Source organism: Gopherus evgoodei, chromosome 8 (assembly GCF_007399415.2).
Source record: "Gopherus evgoodei ecotype Sinaloan lineage chromosome 8, rGopEvg1_v1.p, whole genome shotgun sequence".
NCBI classification, from domain to species: domain Eukaryota; kingdom Metazoa; phylum Chordata; order Testudines; family Testudinidae; genus Gopherus; species Gopherus evgoodei.
The window spans coordinates 45927284-45952204 of NC_044329.1; the positions used below are offsets into that span (position 1 = coordinate 45927284).

General features: G+C 47.6%; 1 protein-coding gene across 6 annotated transcripts in view; it reads right to left on the minus strand.

Moving 5' to 3' along the window:
• The window catches only part of PACS2 (phosphofurin acidic cluster sorting protein 2), a 178247-nt gene that overhangs the window by 74645 nt on the left and 78681 nt on the right, over positions 1 to 24921 (minus strand). For 3 of the 6 annotated variants that reach the window (XM_030574056.1, XM_030574053.1, XM_030574057.1), the window contains exons 7-13: positions 21405 to 21485; positions 18001 to 18060; positions 8910 to 9067; positions 4024 to 4114; positions 2281 to 2355; positions 1850 to 1968; positions 152 to 287 (exon numbers count right to left, since the gene is read on the minus strand). In XM_030574056.1, coding sequence (XP_030429916.1) covers positions 152 to 287; positions 1850 to 1968; positions 2281 to 2355; positions 4024 to 4114; positions 8910 to 9067; positions 18001 to 18060; positions 21405 to 21485 — 720 coding nt within the window. The remainder of the gene's footprint in view (positions 1 to 151; positions 288 to 1849; positions 1969 to 2280; positions 2356 to 4023; positions 4115 to 8909; positions 9068 to 18000; positions 18061 to 21404; positions 21486 to 24921) is intronic. The other 3 variants (XM_030574058.1, XM_030574055.1, XM_030574054.1) reach the window with 3 other exon arrangements.

The following is a 24921-nucleotide window of genomic DNA, read 5'->3' on the forward strand; positions in this document are numbered from 1 at the left end:
TCAACCCATCATGCAGTGGTAGAGCCATGCATAAGGAAAGTTACATCCCTGGCCTTCAGAGAGGAGAGGGCTGGTGGAACAGGAGCCTCAGGGGATGTTTTGGGGAAGGATGCACAGCGAAAGGTTGTGAAGGAGGTGGAGCTCATCTCACCTGCAGGTGGTGCCTGGTGTCTGGAGAGCGCTCATTGTCCAGGCTGTTTGCCCTCTCATTCTGTGGCCTCGCTGGCTGCCTTTCCTTCAGTGAAGTGCTTCTGCCACGACGACCAGTTTGCTTCCCTTCTGGCCTGCTAAATTGTAACCATTCACTCAGGGCCACAGAGAAGCTGCAGCAAAGGGATTCTGCATAGTGTGCTCAGGTTAGAGACCCACCAACAGCCGAGGCCTCTTGTCCCTCCATAGCTCACGCTTATGAACCTGCCCCCCAGAGGAATGCCTAGCACTTTGCTTGAGAGACTAATCAGAAACACTCACTGAAAATAGCCCTGAAATCCAAGCTACTCTAACCCCAGTGATTTTGCCCTGCTAACAAACAAGGCAGCTAGATCACTTCAATTTTTTAATAAATTATTTATATATAAACTTTGTCCGGTGTGTGAGGTTAGTATTGGTGAAAGTCTTTGGAATCTAGTATCAGAGGGGTAGCCGTGTTAGTCTGGATCTGTAAAAGCAGCAAAGAGTCCTGTGGCACCTTATAGACTAACAGACGTTTTAGAGCCATGAGCTTTCGTGGGTGAATACCCACTTCGTCGGATGCATTCGACAAGTGGGTATTCACCCACGAAAGCTCATGGCTCTAAAACGTCTGTTAGTCTATAAGGTGCCACAGGACTCTTTGCAGTCTTTGGATTAGCAGCCCTGGGGCCTAAGGTCCCAGCCATTACAGTACAGGAAACAGCAACAGAAACATTCTCCCCTTTGCCCTGCCAACACAGATCACCCACCACGGAGGGCCCATCACCTCTAGTGGGGAGAGATCAGATTCTCCATGGCTTATTCAGTTTTTGGCCTCTTTTCTAAGAATGCCTACAAGGGAGCCAATTATTGCCTATCAGTTTTAATTTATCAAGGGGATTTTTCAAACTGACCTGCAAAATTAACCACATTCCATCATCACATAATATCAATTAAAGGACCATGTCCTCCCCAAGAAATTGTCCCATGAAGCAAATGACTTCTGTCTGCTAGGAACTGGAGTGAGATCCAGCACCTTACTACCCATAGACCAAACGGCTGTCACCACTACAAGCCAATAGGAACTGGTAAGTGACTGTGTCTACCTCCAAGAGCAATTCATAAGGAACATCTGATCTTTCAGCTTGATGGTAATGTTGTCAGAAGAGACTAATGATTTTGGCTGTCCACCTTGACCTCCACTCTCAAAAGGGACCTGATTTTCAGAACATGATTCAGTTCAATATTGTACACAACCTGCAGTCCCTCCACCCCAGGCATCCTGCAGGATGGAGTCAGTCCCTAAGAATTGCACCTTCCAGCTTCTACCCCATCTACACCCACCTTGACGTGCCCTCAAAGAGCCAAGTCCCAGCCAGCTACCATCCTAGCTGAGGAAGCATGGAAGGGAGACCATCAACACCAATCCTGCAGACATAGCCTCTGCTGAGGAAACGAGATCCTTGTTCCAGGGGCTGAACACTGCTCTACCTCACAGGACTGAGGAGGCACTCAGATACTATGTAGTGGGAGTCAGATGAGTGCCAAAGCCAGCTGACTACCCTTGCTGCACAAACTGAAGTGGTGCGCTATATAAAAGATGAAGTGCTTCCATACTGTCTTAGCCAGTTCCTATAGCAGATGCGATGCCTGCTGCTATTGCTGCTTAGGGTGTTACCTGGTGGAAGGAATAATGAGAGACTCTGTCTTGGTGATTTTTCCACTTGGTGGGAGCTTCTCAATGAACACATCCAGCGTGGAGAGTTCTGCTTCCTGGGAGTCTTGCTGGCTAGGCTCCTACAAACACAATAGTGACGTGAAAAGCCATAGAAATCCTCTGCTCTCCCTGGCTCTAGCAGATACACCAACCACGTTCTGCCCACATCAGCTATTCACAACAAAAGCCTTTGTGATGTCATAAGATCGCCAGGAACGGACATAAGCTGAACCCCCAGCCAGACCACCTTAAGGAGTTACCTAGAGACTGATCTGCAAGGCTACCTCCCTTTGGGCTTTGCCATGATGATATATACAAAGCCCACCCAGTGTATGACAGACAGCGAACACAAACTACTGGATGAATGTTACCGAATGAGTTTTTAAACTTACGTAAGACACAGTGTCGGAGATACTGTCACTTGGATGTTTGCTTCCAAGGCTCTTCGTCTTTTCAGGCACTTCTACCTGTTTGGCAAGAGAAAGCAGTCAAAGCATGGCACATTAGTGCAGTGGTTCTCAACCAGGGGCCGTGAGCAGGTTTCAGGGGGTCTGCTAAGCAGGGCTGAAGCCCAAGCAACTTAGCTTTGTGGGGCTCCAGGCAACTGCCCTGCTTTCTATCCCCTAACACCGGCCCTTGCTCTTCTATGCAGAACACCAGTTGTTATGGCACAGGTGGACTGTGGAGTTTTTGCCCCCCATTAATTCATTTGGGATTTTGTAGGAGGGCCTCAGAAAGAAAAGGCTGAGAACTCCTGTACTACAGCACACAATGCCCCCTAGAGATGTGCATGTTATACCTCACTGTTTCCAAGCCAGATTTCACAATGGAGGGCTGCTGGGCAGTATTCACAGGAGGTTTAGGCGGTCACTACCTTGCCAGTCCCAGGCTAACATACGCAGAACCTGAACTGCCCTCAGGTCTTCAATTTAAACAATGCAATGTTTCACTAAAAACATCTGCCAATCAGGAAGCCGTAACAGAAGATGGCCTGGGAAGCCTCTTTCTGCAGAGATCCCGACCCCCACAAGGCCTCCAGCAGTGGTTTTGATACGACTTGTGGTTAAACATTAACTGATACTGAGGGTGCAACAGCACACAGCAGCCTGCATCCAACACTCCTGCTCCATCGGCTCTCTTAATGGACGGGGGCTGATTCTTCCAGAGACAGTCACATGAGTTAAAGCTAGAGCTAGAGTGCTGCTGCTGCTGCTTGGAAGACTGAGGCAGGTGCTGGGGGCAGAGAGTTGGCTGCATCAAGACCTTTTTTATGGAGCTCCTTGCCAAAGGAGAGCAGACAGAGTCCAAGACTGATTGTTCACATCAAAGCCCAAGATGCCATCTGCACAATAGCACCTTTCCTCAGAAAGGGTTTCCTTTAAGCAGCACAACCCTCTCCACTCATCCTGGAACGAGGCCAAGGCAGACACACTACCACCTCTTAGTTCACTAAGAAGGGTTTCAGGTACCGAATCCCAGCACCAACTAAAACTAGTCCTGCCTGTGAACAAAGCCCTGGATCAGATATACTAGAGAGCATCTCTGAGTCCTGTCCTGACTACAGAGGTCATATGGAACTGCGGTGCATTTGGGATGGCATCCAACCCTTCCCATATATGTCAGGTGCCCCACAAGTGGGCATAGGTGTGGTGTGGCTGCCCCAATGGGCACTGCTATCTGAATGTTTTAAACACAGATACATGCATGTAATGCTCAAGCAGTTAAGGTTCCTAGAGGAAACATTTGCTTCTCCGGTTCTTATGTGGAATTGAATGTTTTGTAAACCTTTTAACAGCGTAAACAACAGGCAAAACATGCTATCTAAGTTACTGCCTCAGGAAACTCAAACTTCTGCAACTCTGCTTTTTAAATCTATCCAGGCTCTCTTAGCATTGGATTCATGTCTCCCTCACCAGCTATGCGGAATTAGATACAAAGAAAGAGGCTGGTATCGGCATGAATTACAACACAGCACAAACATCAAGGTGAACACATTCAACTACATGGCAGGTTAATACTGTCTGGCTGATGTAAACTAATTTCAGGTGAAATGTTGCTATTTGGCTGGGGAGAGTACACTGTGCCGTAGCAAGGTCATTCTGCCAATAAATAACCCTTTGGAAACCGTGACTTACAGGACTTGATGGCTCTCTTTGGCTTCTGATGCTGTGGATGCTACCAACTTCTGTCTGAGAGCTGGAATGTGACAGGCCTTCAAAATACGGCCTAAGACAAGACAGACAGAAGATATGGTTATTTGCTGGGAAAGAAACCAGCAGCCGCTGCTCCCACACTCGTAACCTGAAATCAGATAGCTATCCACAGGGTCTTAATTGCCCCCCATTAATTCATGGGGGATTTGTTAGCAGCTGCCATTTGCATCGGTGGGAGAACGGAAAGTAAAGTTAAATGGTTCGAGCACAGGAACGGGAGTCAGGAGACCTGGGATCCTGATTCTAGCTCTGCTAGTGACTGACTATACAACCACGGGCCAGTCCCTTACCTCTAAGTGTACCACTCTGTAAAAGCAGAGCTCTTGCGTACCTACCTCAGAGGACTGGTCTCAGGATTAATTCAGATTTGTAAACTATGTGGAATGAAAAAGGCAGCTCTACTCTCTCCTTCTTCACTGCACTTCATCCTCATTTCTTTCAACTCCCCCATGCATCCCCCCAGCTCTTTGACTTCTAACTCACCTGTCATAAACAGATAGTTAAGGGTTAAGTCTCTTTTACCTGTAAAGGGTTAAGAAGCTCAGTGAACCTGGATGACACCTGACCAGAGGACCAATGGGGGGACAAGATACTTTCAAATCTTGGTGGAGGGAAGTCTTTGTTTGTGCTAGTGTTTTTGTTCTTTGTTCTCTCTTGGAGCTAAGAGGGGCCAGACATGCAACCAGATCTTTCTCCAATCTTTCTCAAACAGTCTCTCATGTTCAAAATAGTAAGTACTAGATAGAAGGCAGATTAGTCTTTATAGCTGTTTTCTTTATTTGCAAATATGTATTTTGCTGGAAGGATATTTTACCTCTGTTTGCTGTGACTTGTAACTTAGGCTAGGGGGGAGGGAGTCCCTCTAGTCTATATAAGCTGAAGACCCTGTAAACATTTTCCATCTCGATTTTACAGAGATAATTTTTATTTTTTTTCTTTCTTTAATTAAAAGCTTCCTTTTTTCAGAACCTGATTGAGTTTTTCCTTGGGTAAAACTCAAGGGGGTTGGGTCTGAACTCACCAGGGAGTGGTGGGGCGAGAGAAGGAGGGGGAAAGGTTAATTCCTCTCTGTTTTAGGATCCAAGGAGTTTGGATCAGTGTATCTCTCAGGGAAAGTCTGGGAGGGGGAAAGAAGGGGGGGAAGGTTAATTCCTCTGTTTTAGGATCCAAGGAGTTTGGATCAGTGTCTCTCTCAGGGAAAGTCTGGGAGGGGGAAAGGTTTATTTCTCTCTGTTTTAAGACTCAAGGGATTTGGGTCTTGGGTTCCCCAGGGAAGGTTTTGGGGGGCAGGCAGTGTACCAAAACACTATATTTTTGGTTGGTGGCAGCGCTATCAGATCTAAGCTAGGAATTAAAGTTTAGAGGGGTACATGCAGGTCCCCACTTTCTGGACGCTAAAGTTCAAAGTGGGAATAATGCCTTGACACCACCCACATCCATGACTTCTGTACCACTCAGTCCCCCCTTCGCCTGCTGACTCTGAGGCCAATTACCTCCACTGCCACTGGCTCTCTCTTCCGCTGCAAAATCTGCCCCTGCGACCTGGATCACATCCAAAAATCTGCTTTCCCAATCCTGCACCTCTGAACCCCTCTGGAGAAAACCCTGCAGACACACAGATGTCCTTCAACCTGAAATTTCATAGATGTTAAGGCCAGAAGGGACCACCATGGCAGGGTGGATGGTTTAAATCACCACTTTTCATCATGATTTACATCAGCACGTAGACAATCTTAATTTTTTTTTCCTGTTTGTACTTTTTAGTTATTTTCCCAAGGAAAAGTTCATTTTCATTGATTGGTATAACCATTAGAACTTGCTGATTGGATTCATATACTCTTTACACTAGATTTGGTACTTTTTGCTAACCCAGAAGTAGCACTATAATTATACAGCTTTAGGCAATCATTCAGCTTTACACTTATTCAGATAATTTCTACATCTTTTAATGCTACAGAATGGTAAATGATGCATTTCTGTTTTACTAAATCAACTTTTAAGTTTGATCAGTGTCAAGCTACACTTGGATAAAAATTGGAATTCAACTAAAAATGCACAAAATCAACTTTTTAATAAGTTGAGAAAGACCCTCAGATTCCCTTCCAACCCTCATTGTTGAAATCTAATTAAAGCTACACAATGAGAACACTAGACAACATGATTTAACTGTAAACATGAAACTACAAGTAGTTCTGCTCAACTGAAACCCAATGCAACTAAAGTGAAAGCCTTTCTACACAAACTGGAAGTACTGTCCTGACATTAGGAAAAAAGTATATGCCAGCATTCACACTATTATAAAGACTGATTGTATAGATACATAATGTAGTACTTGACACTGTGCCATATCTACAAAGGCTGACCCAAAAAGCTAGAGATGCTGTCCCCTGACTATATAAAAAAGCAGCTTTTAACTCATTAAAGTCTCTGAGAAGTAACTGATTCAGCATTTAAATTATTTTAATAGATAGAGAAAATCTCTTTTATTGGACCAACTTCTGGTGGCGAAAGAGAGACGCTTCAGAGCCAGATTATAGTAACTTCAAGCCTTAAAATGACTTGTCAAACTGAAATGAAATTTTAATAGATTTTTATTCTCTTAGCATTGTGATCTGGTTCAACCTTCTATAGAACAGGCTTCATGCTGTGAGACCTGTATCAAACCCCATAACTTGTGGCTGACCTAGAATGTATATCTTTCAGACAGACATCCAGTCTAGAAATGATTGCCAAGCAGTATATTAAACTCTCAATCTGTTCTGATAGTTAAATCAGCCTCAGTTTTAAAAATCTGCACCTTATTTTCAGTTTGAACTTATCTAGCTTGTCTTCCAGCCAATGGCTCTTGTTGTGCCTTTGTCTTAAAGGTTAAAGAACCATCTATTATCAGATCTTCTTCCCACACAGATACTTGGTTTAACAAAGAAGGTTAAGTGGTTACTTGATCATAATCTATAATAGTTTCTCATTTTAGAGATGTTTTCCATTCTGCAAATCATTTAGCTTTATAAACCCTCCAATTTTTCAACCTTCTTGTAAAACGTGGACACCAGAATGGATGCAGGCTTCCAGAAACAGTTTCCTTAATGTTGCATGCAGAGGTAATAGTATCACCTTCCTACTCCTATTCGATATTCCCTTGTTCATATACAAATGCTGAGTTAGCCCTTTTAACTCCAGCACCAATCAACTGAACACGAGCTTTCAATGTACCCACCATTACCTGCAAGTCCTTTGCAGAATCATTCCTTGCCATAAAGAATGGGGGACTAAATTAGGTATATCCTATATTTTTAGTTTGTAGAGGTAAGGCCTTGCATTTGACCACATGAAAATGGATATCTGACTCTGCCCAGTATACCAAGTGGTCTATGTTGCTCTACAAGCAACCTGTCCTAGTAATTTACCTACCACCAATTTGTGTCATCACCTGCAAAATATCAGCAATAAACTTTGCATTTTCTTCCAGTTCATTGGCAAAATACTGAATAGCATTGACCAGGAACAGATTTTCAGCACTTCTAGTTGATTATTCCCCAATTAACAATTACATTTTGCAACCTATCAGCTAGCTGGCATTTAATCCATTTAACACAGACCATACTGACTCACTGCTGTGCTAGCTTTTCATCATCAGAACATTAAATGATAATAGGTTCTCTCCTCTGTCAGGCCTAGCATACTCAGTGCAAAACACTTCTCCTTGCATTCATTTCCTGCCTTTGATTCCCCAGTGAAACCATCCCTCCCACAAGGTCCTGCCACCTTTTTCAAAGAGACAGCTTTACAAGATCTCCCTTGGCTTCCCTTATCCTGCCTCTGCAGCTTCCAACCACCTCTCATTCTTCCCAATCCCACAACTCCTTGTCTGCTCTCTTCCCCAAACCCTTCCACTCACCTCAACACAATCCCCACCTGGCTACTACTTTCCCTTCCATTTGCTGTCTTCTTGCCTAGCTTGTGCCCCTCAAAATGCAGGTGTGCCACAATCAACCCCATCAGCAAAGTGCCCTTCTTGACTTCAATTGCCTCTCCAGCCACTGCCTCATCTCCTTTCTCCTCTAAATTCACTGAGAATGCCCTTGACAACCACTGCTTCAAGTTCCTCTCCTCCAACTCCACCCTTAGTCCAGTTTCCACCTTTTCCACTCCACTGAAGCCATCTCATAATGGCATCTAACAACTTTCCCATAATTTACCCTCCTCCTCCTGGACCTACCATACACTCCCTCACAGCCTGGCCTCTCTTGACTTTCAGTCGCTGCTGGTTCTGGGCCGATGACTCCATTTGGCACATTCTTCTCCCATCCTCTCTTCCTCTTCCCCAGCAGGGGGATGTGTGCATATAGTTTTTAGATCCACTTACTGCCAATGGACACTTTACACCTCCCTCTGTCTGATATAGGCATCAAATAGCACCCTCCTCTGTTCTGTCTGCAATGCATAAGACCAGGCAGCACACTTAACAATGGGATGTGGTGAGAGCAGGGCTAACGGGGTAAGATGTAAACTCTTGCCAGCATGTGCAAATCTTTCATGCTGTGGTTAAAATACCTACTGTGACCCATTCCCAGGTCAAGGGGAAAAGGAAAGTAGGAATGGAATGAATGAAACATGTCACTATAAATGGTGTTAGAGTGGATTCATTTTCAATTCCCTCCCTTCCAAAAAAAATATTTCCAAAGTCTTAGCTGGAAATGGAGGCTGTAAAGCACTTTAGCAGCCAAGCACTGTTTTGTTTCTCAACCAGTTAAATTTACCTATGGCTTCTTCAAGCCCATACCGACCCCAGAACCCAATTCTCTTACTTTAACTTTGGTTTAGGAGTGCTGAGGACACTGTCGTCATCTTCCATTTCAGGGCCACTGTCACTGGGGTTGTCTATATCCAATGTATCGTACAGAAGGTCCAAGTCTTCCTCCACTTCTGGCACATGCTCTGCTGGGTCCTGCTCTGAATCCAGAACCTAAGCACAAGACACATGGATACAACCAGGCAGCACAGAAATGATAAGGGGACAGATCCATCCCAAGTCATCTCAGTACACACAGTGACTGCTGTACAATAGACTGTTATTTCTGGTAGCCCCCAAAAGTCAGGCAAGTCTCAGAACACATCACTGTGGGGTCACTCTGTGTGAATTCCATTTATAAAGAGTTAATAGATGTTTAAGCCTTTTACAGACATGAGCTGTGCATATTATAGATGACTTATAAGCACATCAGTAAAAGGCGTTGTAGATGTTACAAGCAACCTATTCACCTATTGGACTAAATCTTTTAACAGCCCTTTTATTTATAAATGGAACTTTAGAGTGTGAGCCAATTATAAATATTCTACCAAGAGTACAAAAAGTACATAATATTCCATCTTCTATCCTCCCCAGGTCACCTAACCTTGAACGGACTCTCCAGCTCCTTCTGCCTTATTTCATTGTATTATCTGCAAGCGATTAAAAGAATAAAAGATTATATCCAGAAGGGATTTCCCTCATTAGCAAACTGAAGGTTAACAAGAATCTAGTACAAAGTCCATAAACCAAAGTTTCCATCAGTTTCCTTGCATGTGAGAGACTGACAGGAACAAAACATCTATAGTCAGAATAGGATCTTGAGATGGGTGCAGTCTGGTACCAATCCTAAAGCCAGCACTAGAGGGTGGTCTCTCCTGAACAGCAGCAGTGCAGCTGGCCCAGATCTCAGCTACTATACTATTCCTCAAAAAGAAAAGGAGTACTTGTGGCACATTAGAGACTAACAAATTTATTTGAGCCTAAGCTTTTGTGGGCTACAGCCCACTTCATCAGATGCATAGAATGGAACATATAGTAAGAAGATATATATACATACAGAGAACATGAAAAGGTGGAAGTTGCCATACCAACTCTGAGCCTATGTCCACACTACAGCTTTAAATCGATATTAGTAAAATCGATTTTATAAAACAGGTTTTATAAAATCGATTTTATGCGTCCACACTAGGGCACATTACTTTGGTGGTGTGCATCCATGGTCCCAGGGTACCATCGATTTCCGGAGCGGTGCACTCTGGGTAGCTCAGTAAAAGAATAGGACCAATAACTTCGATATCCGTGCACACTAACCCTAAATCGATTTAGTAATATCGATTTTAGGGTTACTCCTTTCATTTAGCTGGAGTACAGAAATCGATTTTAAGACCCCTTAAAATCGATTTTAAGTGCCTTGTAGTGTGGACGGTTACAGCGTTAAATTAACGCTGTTTAAATCGATTTAACGCTGTAGTGTGGACCTGGCCTAAGAGGCTAATGAATTAAGAGGAGCTATTATCAGCAGGAGAAAAAACACTTTTGTAGTGATAATCAAGATGTCCATTTCGGACAGTTAACAAGGTCAACTGGGGGGGAAGGATAGCTCAGTGGTTTGAGCACTGGCCTGCTAAATCCTGGGTTGTGAGTTCAATCCTTGAGGGGGCCATTTGGGGAACTGGGGCAAAAAATCTGTCTGGGGACTGGTCCTGCTTTGAACAGGGGGTTGGACTAGATGACATCCTGAGGTCCCTTCCAACCTAATATTCTATGATTAAGGTGTGAGGATACTTTTTTCTCCTGCTGATAATAGCTCATCTTAATTCATTAGCCTCTTAGAGTTGGTATATATATATTTTTTCTTACTATATGTTCCATCTATGCATCTGATGAAGTGGGCTGTAGTCCATGAAAGCTGATGCTCAAATAAATTTGTTAGTCTCTAAGGTGCCCCAAGCACTTCTGTTCTTTTTGTGGATACAGACTAACACAGCTGCTACTCTGAAACCTGTACTATTCCTGCAGAGTTGCTTTTCCTTAGTAGGAACAGGAATGAAAGGTGCGAGGGAGGGGTAAAATAGGGCATTCCACCCATGGAAGAACAGTCTACTTTGCAGGTATTGCATCTCCCACAAACAGGTGGCCTCCTACAGAGAGCGGGTTCTGTATGGAGGCCAACATGGCTGGAGTGAGTCTCCAGAACAGTACTTTACAGATGGAAGGATTACATAAGGACTGGATATCAAGGAAAGAGTGATTTTGATAGGGATGTTTACTTGATGCCACGAGACATGGAGAACCCAACAGCCTGGGGCACCAGCGGGGTCACGTGCCTTCTTTTCCCTTAGCAGCTGTGTTTGGAAAAGACGGTTACTCACCTTTGTAACTGTTCTTCGAGATGTGTTGCTCATATCCATTCCAGTTAGGTGTGTGCGCGCCGCGTGCACGTTCGTTGTAGAAACTTTTACCCTAGCAACCCTGGCGGGTCGGCTGGGTGCCCACTGGAGTGGCGCCGCTATGGGGCCCAATATATATCCCAGCCGACCCGGCCATCCTGCAGTTCCTTCTTGCCGGCTACTCCGACAGTGGGGAAGGAGGGTGGGTTTGGAATGGATATGAGCAACACATCTCGAAGAACAACAGTTACAAAGGTGAGTAACCGTCTTTTCTTCTTCGAGTGATTGCTCATATCCATTCCAGTTAGGTGATTCCCAAGCCTTACCTAGGCGGAGGGATCGGAGCGAGATGTGGTGGCATTTAGAACTGCTACGCCAAAGGCCGCATCATCTCTTGGTTGTCGGACTAGTGCATAGTGTGCGGTGAATGTGTGGACCGATGACCAGGTCGCTGCACGGCATATCTCCTGGATAGGCACGTGCGCCAGGAAGGCTGCCGACGACGCCTGAGCTCTTATGGAATGTGCCGTGAGGTGGCCAGAGGGGACACGAGCTAGATCGTAGCATGCGCAAATGCATGCAGTCACCCAGGAGGAAATCCTCTGGGAGGAGATTAGTAGACCCCTCATCTGTTCTGCGACCACCACAAACAGTTGAGGAGACTTCCGAAACGGCTTTGTTCGCTCAATGTAGAAAGTGAGTGCCCTGCGTACATCTAAGGAGTGTAGCTGCTGTTCCCTCCGAGAAGAGTGGGGCTTCGGCAAGAAGACCGGGAGGAAGATGTCCTGGTTGGTATGGAAGGCAGACATAACCTTAGGGAGGAACGCCGGGTGGGGTTGCAGGTGTACCTTGTCTTTATGGAAAACAGTGTAGGGCGGGTCCACTGTGAGAGCTCTCAGCTCGGAGACCCGCCTGGCCAATGTAATGGCCACCAGGAAGGCCGTCTTCCATGACAGGTACAGGAGCAAGCAAGTTGCCAGTGGTGCAAATGGTGGGAGCGTGAGCTTGTTTAGGACCAAGTTAAGGTCCCAGGTAGGAGCAGGGCAGCGTACGGGGGGGGTAGAGACACTCCAAGCCTTTAACGAATCTAGCGACTAGGGGGTCGGAGAATACAGAACCGGTGCGGAGCAGCTCAACTCTGCAGCGTTCAGCCATGTAGGAGCCACGCCATGAGGTGGAGGGCTCGTGGGTCCGGGTGACGGAGCCTGCCGTGATCCTGTGTGATCAGGTCCGGATGGAGAGGGATGGGGATTGGGTGGTCCACAGACAGATCCAGCAAGGCGGTGAACTAATGCTGTCTGGGCCCCGCAGGTGCGATCAGGATTAGATGCACTTTGTCCCTGCGGAGCTTCAACAGGACTTTGTGCACCAGAGGAAATGGCGGGAAGGCATACAATAGGTGGTGGGTCCATGGCAGGAGGAATGCGTCCGTGATCGACCTGGGAGAGAGACCTTGAAAGGAGCAAAACTCCTGGCACTTCCTGTTGGACCTGGTCGCGAATAGGTCTATGCGGGGAAATCCCCACTTCTGGAAGAGGGAATGGATGACATCCGGCCTGATCGACCATTCGTGGCATAGGAAGGATCGGCTGAGTCTGTCCGCCAGTGCGTTCCTGATCCCTGGGAGGAAGGATGCCACAAGATCTATCGACTGGGCTATGCAGAAGTCCCAGAGTCGAATGGCTTCCTGACATAGGGGAGACGAATGGGTTCCCCCTTGTTTGTTGATGTAGTACATGGCTGTTGTGTTGTCCGTGAATACAGAAACACAACGGCCGTGCAGGTGTTGTTGGAACGCCTGGCACGCGAGGAGGACTGCCCTCAACTCCCGGACATTTATGTGGAGTGACAACTCTTGGGACGACCATAGGCCCTGGGTACGTAGGTCCCCTAGGTGGGCTCCCCACCCCAGGGATGATTCACCGGTTGTTAGAGTCATCGACGGTGGCTGTGGGTGGAACGGCATCCCCGCGCATACTAGGGATGGGGTCAGCCACCAGTCGAGGGAGCGGAGGGAGCCAGAAGGGACTGTCACCAATACGTCTAGGTGGTCCTTGCCCGGGCGGAATACCAAATGAAGCCACGTTTGGAAGGGTCTCATTCGGAGCCTGGCATACTTTGTCACATAAGTACATGCGGCCATATGTCCCAGTAGTGCAAGACAGGTGCGAGCTGAGGTGATTGTGGAGGCCTGCAAGCTCCGTATGGTCAAGACGATAGTCTGGAAGCGGGGCTGAGGCAAGTAAGCCCTGGCTTGAGTAGAGTCCAGGGTCGCACCTATGAAGAAGTCCAACCTCTGTGTGGGGACATGGGTGGATTTCTCAGCACTGAGAAGCAGTCCTAGCTGGGAGAAGAGGTCTGTAACCACCTCGACATGTTGCCGCACCTGCGACTGGGAGGACCCCTTTAGGAGCCAGTCGTCGAGGTACGGAAACACGTGGATTTGCCGCCGACGGAGGTGGGCGGCCACGACGGCCATGCACTTGGTAAACACCCTCGGGGCCATGGAGAGGCCGAAGGGTAGGACTGCGAATTGGAAGTGCTGATGTCTGACCGTGAAACGAAGGTACTTCCATATTGCCATCTTTCCACCGCACAGGAAGTACGCGTCCTTCATGTTGAGAGTGGCATACCAGTCTCCAGGATCCAGGGATGGGATAATGGTTCCCAAGGAGATCATGCGGAACTTCAACTTGAGCATCCATTTGTTGAGGCCCCGCAGGTCTAGGATGGGTCTGAGACCTCCCTTGGACTTGGGAATCAGAAAATATCGGGTGTAGAATCCCTTTCCTCTCTCGTCTAGAGGTACCTCCTCTAAAGCTCCTGCTGCGAGGAGAGAACGAATCTCCCGCAGGAGGGTTTCTCGGAGAGGGGTCCCTGAAGAGGGACTGGGAAGGGGGGCGGGAAGGGGGTGAGGAAGCAAATTGTAGGTGGTATCCCTGCTTCACCGTGCGCAGCACCCAACGGTCTGAAGTTAACTGGGACCACGCCGGGAGGAAGTGGGAGAGGCGGTTGGAGAAGGTAGGGGAAGGATCCTGTCTTAAAGCTGGTACGCCGTCCCCGGGCGCACCTTCAAAAGCTTGACTTGGGGCCCAGTGGTGCCTTGGAGGGCCCTTGGTTTTGTCCTCCCTGGGAGCTGGACTGACGTCTGCGGCCCCCCCCCCGGCCACGCCGTCTACTGAAGTCCTGCCTCTGGCGGGGTGGGAAGTATGGGCGGCGTGCTTGGGGCCTGAAGGGTCTACGCTGGGTGGAAAGTGTATGCATCCCCAGCGAGCATATGATGACTCAGTTGTCCTTCAGGTTTTGCAGTTTGGAATCCGTTTTGTCCGAGAACAAACCCTTCCCGTCAAAGGGTAAGTCCTGAACGGTATACTGCAGTTCCGGGGGTAGGGTGGAGGCCTGAAGCCAGGAAATGCGCCTCATGGTGATTCCTGAGGCCAAGGTTCTGGCTGCTGAGTCGGCCGCGTCGAGGGAGGCCTGTAGAGAGGTCCTGGCCACCTTCTTACCCTCCTCCAGGAACGCATTAAATTCCGGGCGTGAGTCCTGGGGTAGAAGCTCGGTGAACTTGCCCACCTCCGCCCATATATTGTAGTTATACCAGCCCAACAGGGCCTGTTGGTTGGCCACACGGAGTTGCAAGGCCCCAGCTGAGTACACCTTGCGACCCATGAGGTCCATCCGCCTAGCCTCCTTGGATTTGGGGGCCGGTGCCTGCTCGCCATGCCGTTCCCTATCGTTGACAGACTGAACAGCTAGGGAGGAGGGTGGAAGTACAGGTACTCGTACCCTCGAGAGGGTACCATGTACTTTCTTTCCACTCCCTTAGCCGTTGGTGGAATGGAGGCTGAAGATTGCCAAAGATTATCAGCGGTGGACCGGATAGTCTTGATGAATGGGAGGGCTACTCGGGTAGGTGCATCCGCAGAGAGGATGCTCACTACCGGGTCCTCAACCTCTGGGACCTCCTCCACAGGTAGGTTGATGTTAAAGGCCACTCTGCGGAGGAGGTCCTGGTGGGCCCTGAGGTCTATCGGTGGGGGCCCTGACGCTGAAGACCGAGCCACGGCCTCATCTGGCGAGGAGGAGAAGGAGGATACTCCGGGGATGAGGGCATCCTGTGTGGTCTCCTGCTCCTGGACTGGTTCCTGCTCCAGTTGACCCGGGGAGTCTGGTGGCAGTTGTTTTTCCAACTCAACCGCGGGGGGGGCGGGAAACCGTGGCCTCCAGTACCCGATGTTCTGAGGTGGCAGAACGGGTCTGGGGCAGGGGGCCACCCTGGGTCTGGTGGTATGCCCAGGGTGTCCAAAAATCCCACTGTTGAGACCCCACGTCCTGGGGGGGGGGGTCCTGGAACACTCCCAGCGGTACTTCAGGATCCTGGTCCCGGTCGTAGTAGCTACCCGCCTGGGAGGATGCCGATGTGCCTCTGGACGGCCATGGTGGAGCAGCGAAAGTTGGAGCCGAGGTTCCGACAGACCTTACACCTCTGGGTTGTGGTGACTGGTGTCGGTATTGGTGACGGTGCCGAGAGCGAGACCGGGACCTACGACCGGCTCGGTGCCGGGAGGTCGACCGAGATCTCGAGTCTCTCTGTCTCGACCTGCCCCTGGAGATGCGGTACCCGCCGCAGTGCCATGAGCTGGAGCGGTATCGCAAGTACTGGGTTGACGCAAGAGAAGTCGACCGGTGCCGGGAGCCTGACCGGTGCCGGGAGCGTGAGCGGTACCGAGGTGATCAGTGCCGGGGTGAATGCCGGTGGCGGGAGTCTGACCGGTGCCACGACCAAGATCGCCGTCGAGTGTGAGAGCGACATCTCGATGTAGAGCATCCGCGGGACCGCGATCTGGATCGGTGCTGGTCTGTTACGCTGACCAAAGCTGGTCTGGTCAGGGCCGGTTTGCCAATTGAATGCAGTACCCGCACCGGCGATGCCGGGGGTAAGGGCGGTGGCGCATCGGTGAGCGCAATCAGATCCTTCGCTGCGGAAAACGTCTCCGGGTTGGATGGCGAAGCAGGCTGTACCATGGTGGGCACCGGGGAGCTGCCAGGTGCCGGACTCGACGGCCCTCGTGGGGTCGGAGTCAACGGTGCTGGCTTAGGCGGTGCCGCGGCAGGTATCGGTGCCGGGCGGTCCGTCTTTGGCGCATGCTCTGGCTGCGATGTGGATGTTGGCGGGGTGATTTGTGCCTTCGCCGTCTTTGACCTCGGGGAGAGGGAGCAGCTCGGAGCCGGTTTCGGCGCCGGCGGAGGCCGGTGCCGTGACTCCTTGGAGGCAGCACTCGGTGCCGTGGCGGTGCCCTTGCTTACCGGCTGGCTTGTGCTCGGTGCCAAGGGTGGAGGTGTCAGGGCCACTTCCATAAGGAGCTGTCTTAATCTAATGTCTCACTCCTTCTTGGCTTGAAAGACTTGCAAATCGAGCACTTAGCCGATAAGTGTGACTCCCCGAGGCACTTTAAGCAGGAGTCATGGGGGTCTCCAACCGGCATTCGCTTGTGACAAGCCAAGCACTGCTTGAAACCCGATGAGCCGGGCATGAGCTCCGGCTCCGGGTGCGGGGAAGGGAGTGATCCCCGATCCCCTCAAACTATAACTAATCACTACACTATTAACAGTAACTAACTGAATGTCTAACTATATATATATATATATATATATATATATATATATATATATATATATATATATATATACACACACACACACACACACACACACACACACACACATACACACACACACACAACAATTAACTACAACTACGGTATAACATGATAAGGAGAAAATGAGCTGCTAGGGAGTGTGGAGGTCAGCGAGGCCGCTCTCCACAGTTCCAACGACCGACACGGGCGGTAAGAAGGAACTGAAGGGTGGCCGGGTCAGCTGGGATATATATTGAGCGCCATAGCGGCGCCACTCCAGGGGGCGCCCAGCCGACCCACCAGGGTTGCTAGGGTAAAAGTTTCTCCGACGAACGTGCACGTGGTGCGCACACACCTAACTGGAATGGATATGAGCAATCACTCAAAGAAGAAGAATAAAGTACCAAGGTGGAATGAATTGCTTTCAGTTGATTCATCTGGCTAGTTACTTTCCTGTGGGAACATTTACCTACCTCTATGGGACCATGATGGTTGTGTTTGGTGTGTTTCATATGGATGGGGCAGTCCAAATTGTGTGAACTGTTGGGCTGCATTTGCATCTGATGCTTTTTTTAAATTTTCTTTGAATTTCCTTTGTATGTCTCTGTCATCTTTTTTCCATCTTTCACTGGATGGGGATTTTTTTTTGTTGCGTTTCCTCTGCATATTTTGCTAAGCTTTTATAATACGTGAGATAAGAAAACAAACTGTGATCTAACTTAATGGGCAATGAACACTAGACTACTAGTCTTTGAAAGGGTCATGTATGATTGCAAACCAGTCTGCAAGCAAGAGGGTGCTCAAGAGTCTTTTAAATCTTTGACAAAACTGCACCCAGAAAATCTTGATGGCTTTTTGAAGTTAGGGCTGAACCTGCCCTATCCAACTGAGGTCCAAACAGAGCTTCAGAATGTTGGGCAAAGTCACTGGAGAAACTTAAGACACTTCCCAGTACAGATATGAGAACAAAGAAAAGAAAGCAAAAGAGAAGGGAGGAAAAAAAGCCTGAAAATAAGCTGAACCCATGAAGCAGTTGAATGAGCATGTCTGAGATATAAGTGAGTGTTAACTAACTTACCTCATCAGATACTTTAAACCTTCTCAGCAACGCCACCACTTTCTGCTTGAAGTTTTGTTGCTGTAAGTCAAGAACACTTTTACATGAATACGACAAGAGGGAATGCACAGGTGCACCATCACAGTTAAAAATGGATACACTGACTGCTCCTAGGTAGAAACATGTATGGGGCTGATCCACAAACCAAGGAGCACTCCTGCCCTTTCTCCTATCTATGTGCCATTCCCCAAGCAAAGCAGAATCCCCCAGGCTATGTGCTATCCTATCCTGACGTGTTTACATCAGCTGAGTTCCAGCTCTGACTGGTTTAGCCGCATTGCACCTCTGTGGGCTCCCAACATACATTAAACATTGCACTCAGCTAGCCAGGTGTTTATGGATCTAGTGGAAAGACAACATTTTTTAGACTGCCAGTTAGTCACAAGCTGACAAATATAGTGAATGCTTGAGGCTGTTTTTCTGCCTCCTTAATGCAGAAGTTCCACCTGCCTTCAGAGATACAACTAACCCTTTTCCACAAGGGAGCAGCGAGTTTTCACACAAACTCTTACAGTTGATGGGGGTGTCTCAGTCTCCCCCATGTGGGTGGCTGGAAAGTAGTTTCCATAGCAAGGATCTGCAGTTCATCTTGGCAAAATATTTCACCTTAACAGTGGAGTTGTAGCGGCCTGGGTAGGTGGAGGGGTTTGGGTTTTTGACAAGCCTTTTGGCTTGCCTGAGTCTGTGCCACCTGAGCTCTGAATGCAGAGCTTCACTCAAATACAACACAACCCAAAGCACAGGGTTTTGCCTAATTTCTACCAAAACCCATAAGCCCCTGGCCTGCAGCAGGATGAAACCAATCTTAACCTTTGCAGAGAGTTTAACAAACCTGGGATGTTTGGCTTTAAAAAACAAGTTTTGCAAAACTGTGGGCCCATATATGTTTTCACTAGACCTCCTGAGAGAACTGGCATGGGCTAGCTGAACTATGTAAGAGTGGCAGCTATTCTGAATGGGGGAAAGCAATGTCAGTAGGCCCAGCCTGAGTGAAGGCTAGTTCCTCATTTTGCTGGCTATTTCCCTGCCAGCAACTTCTACTGTCTGTGTTCATACACAGTCCAGCCCAGAGATTTTAATTCTGTATTTAAGCACCTGCCCAATTCATAGAAGTGCTGAGCACCCAGCAGCTCCTACCGACCTTCTGAAAAAAATCAGACATGCCTAAATATGACCTCAGGAGATTTTTAAAAATATTTACCTATAAGTAGGGCCCTACCAAATTCACGGTCCATTTTGGTCAATTTCATAGTCCTAGGATTTTAGAAATCATGCATTTCATGATTTCAGCTATTTAAATCTGAAATTGCACAGTGTAGTAATTATAGGAGTCCTGACCCAAAAAGGACTTGTGGGAGGGTCGCAAGGTTAATGGGGGGGAGGGGGAGAAGAGAAAGAGTTGCAGTACTGCTACTCTTACTTCTGCAGTGCTGCCTTCAGAGCTGGGCCCTCAGTCAGCAGCCGCCACTCTCCAGCCACCCAGCTGTGAAGGCAGCAGCGCAAAAGTAAGGGCGGCATGGTATGGTATTGGCCGGGCACTGCCTTCAGAGCTGGGCGCTCTGGCTGCCCAGTTCTGAAGGCAACGCAGAAGTAAGGGTGGCAATACCACACTGCACCCACAACTCCCTTTTGGGTCAGGACCCCCAATTTGAGAAACACTGGTCTCCTCTGTGAAATCTGTATAGTACAGGGTAAAAGCATACAAAAGACCAGATTTCATGGTCCATGACGGGTTTTCCATGGCTGTGAATTTTGTAGGGCCCCACCTCTAAGTTCTTGGCATTATCTACAAACACAGTGGTGTGGATACTATTAGGTACAGTTTTTAGTTATGATGACTTTAGGATGACCATAACAAAGCCACTAGATACACAGTTCCCCTCTAACAAGTGAATTTATACTCTGGTTTATGAAATGCAGGCTGCAACTTTTTTCACAGATATGTGCTTGTGTGAGGTACAATGATAGAATGGTGCAAATTGTGGTATAAATTGTTCACTGACATAAGTTTCGGGATGGATAACCATCTCTGTCAAGGGGCTGTCTCATCTCGAGTTACGCAGGCCATCTCAAACTCAGCTTTCCGTGATGCGCCCCTCTCTCCCCTGCCCCATATTTTGCAAGCACCAAAGAGTCTAGACCAAGTCTATTTAGAAAGTTCTCATAAGTTTTTATTCTTTTTAATTATCAGTAAGTCTCTAAGGCCAGGCTGCCTTATTAATTAACATACAAGCCTCTTCCCCTGTGGAAAAAAGTTAACAAATATTAGTTTAGAAAATGCAGCTTTTATTTATTTATTTTATTCAGTTATGGGATTGCAGTTTTCAGATGCAATATTTGATTAAATGCCAGGACTAGAAACAAATTATTTATATCATACAAAACTGCATTACTTATTGGTCAAGATGAATAATTCTGTCACAAGATTTTTAAAAAGATCCTAACGCTGTCGTTGATCCAGGCCTGAAGAGCTAGTAAACCAGCATCTGATGATTTTTCGTGATCCTTATTTAGGGGAAGAAGAAACTTCTTTTGGTGGCAGATTTCTATTATTTGAAAAAATGTGCCCTATTCAGAACTCTCTCAGATGTCAGAAATAGTGCTAGTGGAGGTAGATAAGTGTGTAGACTGTGCTTCAGACCTACGCTAAGGTCCAAAATAAATCCTGCTTATTCCATGGTTGCTGCAATAACTCAGGGGCTAGAGTTATTATAATCTCGTATGTGGCACAAATACTTTAAACAAAAATACTAAACTATCATCAAGGTTGCAGCACTCAAAGGAAAGTTAAGGTTTTATGCTAAAATTTAACTGTCTCTGTGTGCATATATTATGACACAGTATGTAACTGTGTATCATTTACCAGATAATAATATCTGACGAGTCCTACAGCCTGAACTACCCATGTGCCATCTTGCATTAACCCACTTGATTATTTCATACCTCATCTCCATTATTTCACTTTGAAATGCTCATCTGGGCTGAATTCACCCTCATGCAGAGGGCCAGCAAAAGGCCTATGCCCCACTTCAAGCCTACTCGGAGTCTTACAAATGCATGGATCTTGTGTTAGCCTCTGCACCAAGTCAATTTCACCCTTAAATGATTTTCATGGGGGTCCTCTCACTTTACAGGCAACACAAGTGATACAGGATGGTACACTCAGATAAGGCTGTCAGTATCTGCTGTGGTTTGATTGGTACTTTGATCACTTTGCTAGATTTTAGTTCTGGACTTTCCCACCTCCTGTGATTATCTCTGATTTCACGATTGGGACCATGTGTAAATAGCTCTGTAAATCTCTTGAGCTGCATGCACATCCTAGCCAAACCCAATCAGTGTTAGTAAAACTAATTTCCACCGACCCTGGTTATGGACGTCGTTCTTACTATCGATCTCCGCTGTTTCTTTGGCTTGCCCAGCTCATAGTCATCATCGTCCAAATCCTGCACAGAAAGGAGGAGTTAGATTTTACATTTGTCTCAAGAACAAGCAAGGGCTGTTTTATTATTATTATGGAAAATGTTTCATTTCTGCAACAAAACATGTGCCAGGGACTGATTTAGTATATACAAGTGACAGGAAAGACTGGCTAAGGCCTGGTCTACACTACAGTTAGGTCGACCTAATTATGTCAGTGTCTACACTAGAGCCATGCTCCCGCTGATGTTAGACCTGATCTACACTCCAAGGTTAGGTCGAATTTAGCCGGGTTAGGTTGATTTTATAAGGAATGCGTCTACACAATCAACCCTGTTCTGTTGACCTAAAGGGCTCTTAAAACTGACTGCTGTACTCCTTCATGACAAGGGCAGTAGTGCTAAAAATCAACCTTCCTAGGTTGAATTTGGGGTACTGTAGACACAGCACTGTGAAATTCGATGGTATTGGCCTGCGGGAGCTATTCCAGAGTGCTTCAATGTGACCGCTCTGGACAGCACTTTCAACTCCAATGCATTAGCCAGGTACACAGGAAAAGCACCGGGAACTTTTGAATTTCATTTCCTGTTTGGTCAGCGTGGTGAGCTCGGCAGAAGAGGTGACCATGCAGTCCCAGAATCACAAATAAGCTCCAGCATGGAGCGAACGGGAGACACTGGATCTGATTGCTGTATGGAGAGAAGAATCTGTGCAGGCAGAACTCCAATCCAGTAGAAGAAATGCTGATATATATGCCAAAATCACACAGGGCATGGTGGTCAGAGACTACACCAGGGACACACAGCAGTACAGCGTGAAAATTAAGCAGCTCAGGCAAGCCTACCAAAAGACAAAGGAGACAAATGGTCGCTCTGGGTCAGAGCCCCAGACATGCCACTTCTATGATCAGCTGCATGCCATTCTAGGGGGGGACCCTACCACTACCCCACCACTGTCCATGGACACCTGCAAGACGGCAGCCTCACACAACATGGAGGAGGAGGAGGAGGAGAACGCGCAGCAGGCAAGCGGAGAATCTGTTCTCCCCGGCAGCCAGGACCTTTACCTTTACCTGGAGCCAAGACCCTCCCAGGGTGAATTGTTCTCGGACCCTGAAGGCAGAGAAGACACCTCTGGTGATGCACAGCGTGCCTCGGTTCTCTTCTAATTGGCCTGGTGTCTGGCTGTTCAAAATTGGCCGCCAGGTGATTTTCCTCAATCTCCCACCCTGCCATAAATGTCTCCCCCTTACTCTCACAGATATTATGGAGCACACAGCAATGTGTCCCAATAACAATTGGAATATTGCTTTTGCCGAGGTCTGATCTACTCAGCAAACAGTGCCAGCGCCCTTTTAAATGTCCAAAGGCACATTCTACCACCATTCTGCACTTGCTCCGCCTATAGTTCAACTGCTCCTTACTGCTGTCCAGGCTGCCTGTGTATGCTTCATGAGCCATGGGAGCAAGGGGTAGGTTGGGTCCCCAAGGATAACTATTGGCATTTCAACATCTCCAACACTAATTTTCTTGTCTGAGAAGAAAGCCCCTTGTTGAAGCTTTCCGAACAGCCCAGAGTTCCGAAAGATCTGAATGTCATGCACCTTTCCCAACCATCTCATGTTGATGTCAGTGAAACAGCCCTTGTGTTCCACCAGTGCTTGCTACACCATTGAGAAGTATCCTTTGCGGTTTATGTACTGTTTGGCAAGGTGGTCCAGTGCCAAGATAGAGATATGGGTTCCATCTATCGCCTCACCAGTTAGGGAACCCCATTGAAGCAAAGCCATCTGCTATGACCTGCACATTTCCAAGAGTCACTATCCTTCTTAGCAGAAGATTATTGATTGCCTTGGCTACTTGGATCACAGCAGACCCCCACGGTAGATTTGCCTACTCCGAATTGATTCCGATAGCAGTCAGATATTGCAAGCTTCCACAGGGCTATCGCCACTCGCTTCTCAACTGTCAGGGCAGCTCTCATCTTGGTATTCCTGCACTTCAGGGCAGGGGAAAGCACCTCAAAGTTCCATGAAAGTGGCCCTGCACATGCGAAAGTTTCACAGCCACTGGGAATTATCCCAGACCTGCAACACTATGGGGTCCCATCAGCCTGTGCTTGTTTGCTGGGCCCAGAATTGGCATTCCACTGTATCCACATGCCCCAGTGCCGCCATGATATCCCAATTGTCACATCCTGTGCCTTCAGGAACGTCTGTGTCCATGTCCTCCTCACAACCTTCCTTTTGCGTGTGGCTCCCAGCTAGGCTCTGCACATACTGCAGTATAATGCGCAAGGTATTTACAAAGCTTACAAAAGCAGTGTCCAGCTGAGCGGGCTCCATGCTTGCGCATCTGAACGGATAACCAAGGAAAAAAGGCGTGAAACAATTGTTTGCCATTGCTTTCAGGGAGGGAAGACTGACCACATGTGCCCAAAACCACCCACGGCAATGTTTTTGCCCCATCAGACACTGGGAGCTTAACCCAGAATTCCAATGGGCAGCAGGGACTGTGGGATAGCTACCCAAGGTGTACCACTCCGTGAGTCGATGCTAACCACTGTATTGAGGACACACTTCACTGACATAATGTGCTTATTGGCAGGGTCCACTCCAGCGTTTTTGCCGCCCCAAGTGGTGAAACAAAACAATAAGAAAAGCCATGACAGGCGGCAGCTTCATTCCTTCCCGGCACGCCCTTCCCTACAAGAGGAACTGAGGGATCCATTGTCGAATTGCCGCTGAAGAGCTGGACGTGCCGCCCCTTTCCATTAGCCGCCCCAAGCACCTGCTTGCTGTGCTGGTGCCTGGAGCTGGCCCTGCTTATTGGGGACACACACAATAGACTGTATAAAATCGGTTGCTAAAGATAGACTTCTATAAAATCAAACTAATTTTGTAGTGTAGACATGCCCTAAGTGCCCTACTACACTGACATAACTCCACCTCCACGAGAGGTGTGGGGCTTATGTCAATATAGTTGGTGTAATGCAGTTTCTGTGTAGACATTGCTTAACTTACATGAGCTGTTGGTTGCCATTCTTGCCTATTTTACAGCTCTGCACTGGAGCCATGAAATTGACAAGGGCTGGAAGGCTCCATGCTGTGAACCCCGTGCCTGTCATCCCAGGGCAGGTGAAGTGTGTGATGTTGCACTCTATATGATTTTATGAAAAAACGCTAACGTAACTGGAATATGCTTCATGCAAAAGGTCTCTTGTAAGGTATCATTACAAAGCTTATAATCTACTGAGTGTGAGCATCCTATTTGTATAAATGTACAACTCTTGTATCTGAAACTAGAAATATGAAATATAACTCTGAGGGCCTATTGTAATTATGCAAAGTGTGGGTCATTAATGGTGGTTTGGAATCTTGATGACTCCCATTAACCAGGACAAATGACTGCAGATGGCTGTGTTTTACCTGTAAGTCTTCCTGTATACGTGTGTGCTGGCAAG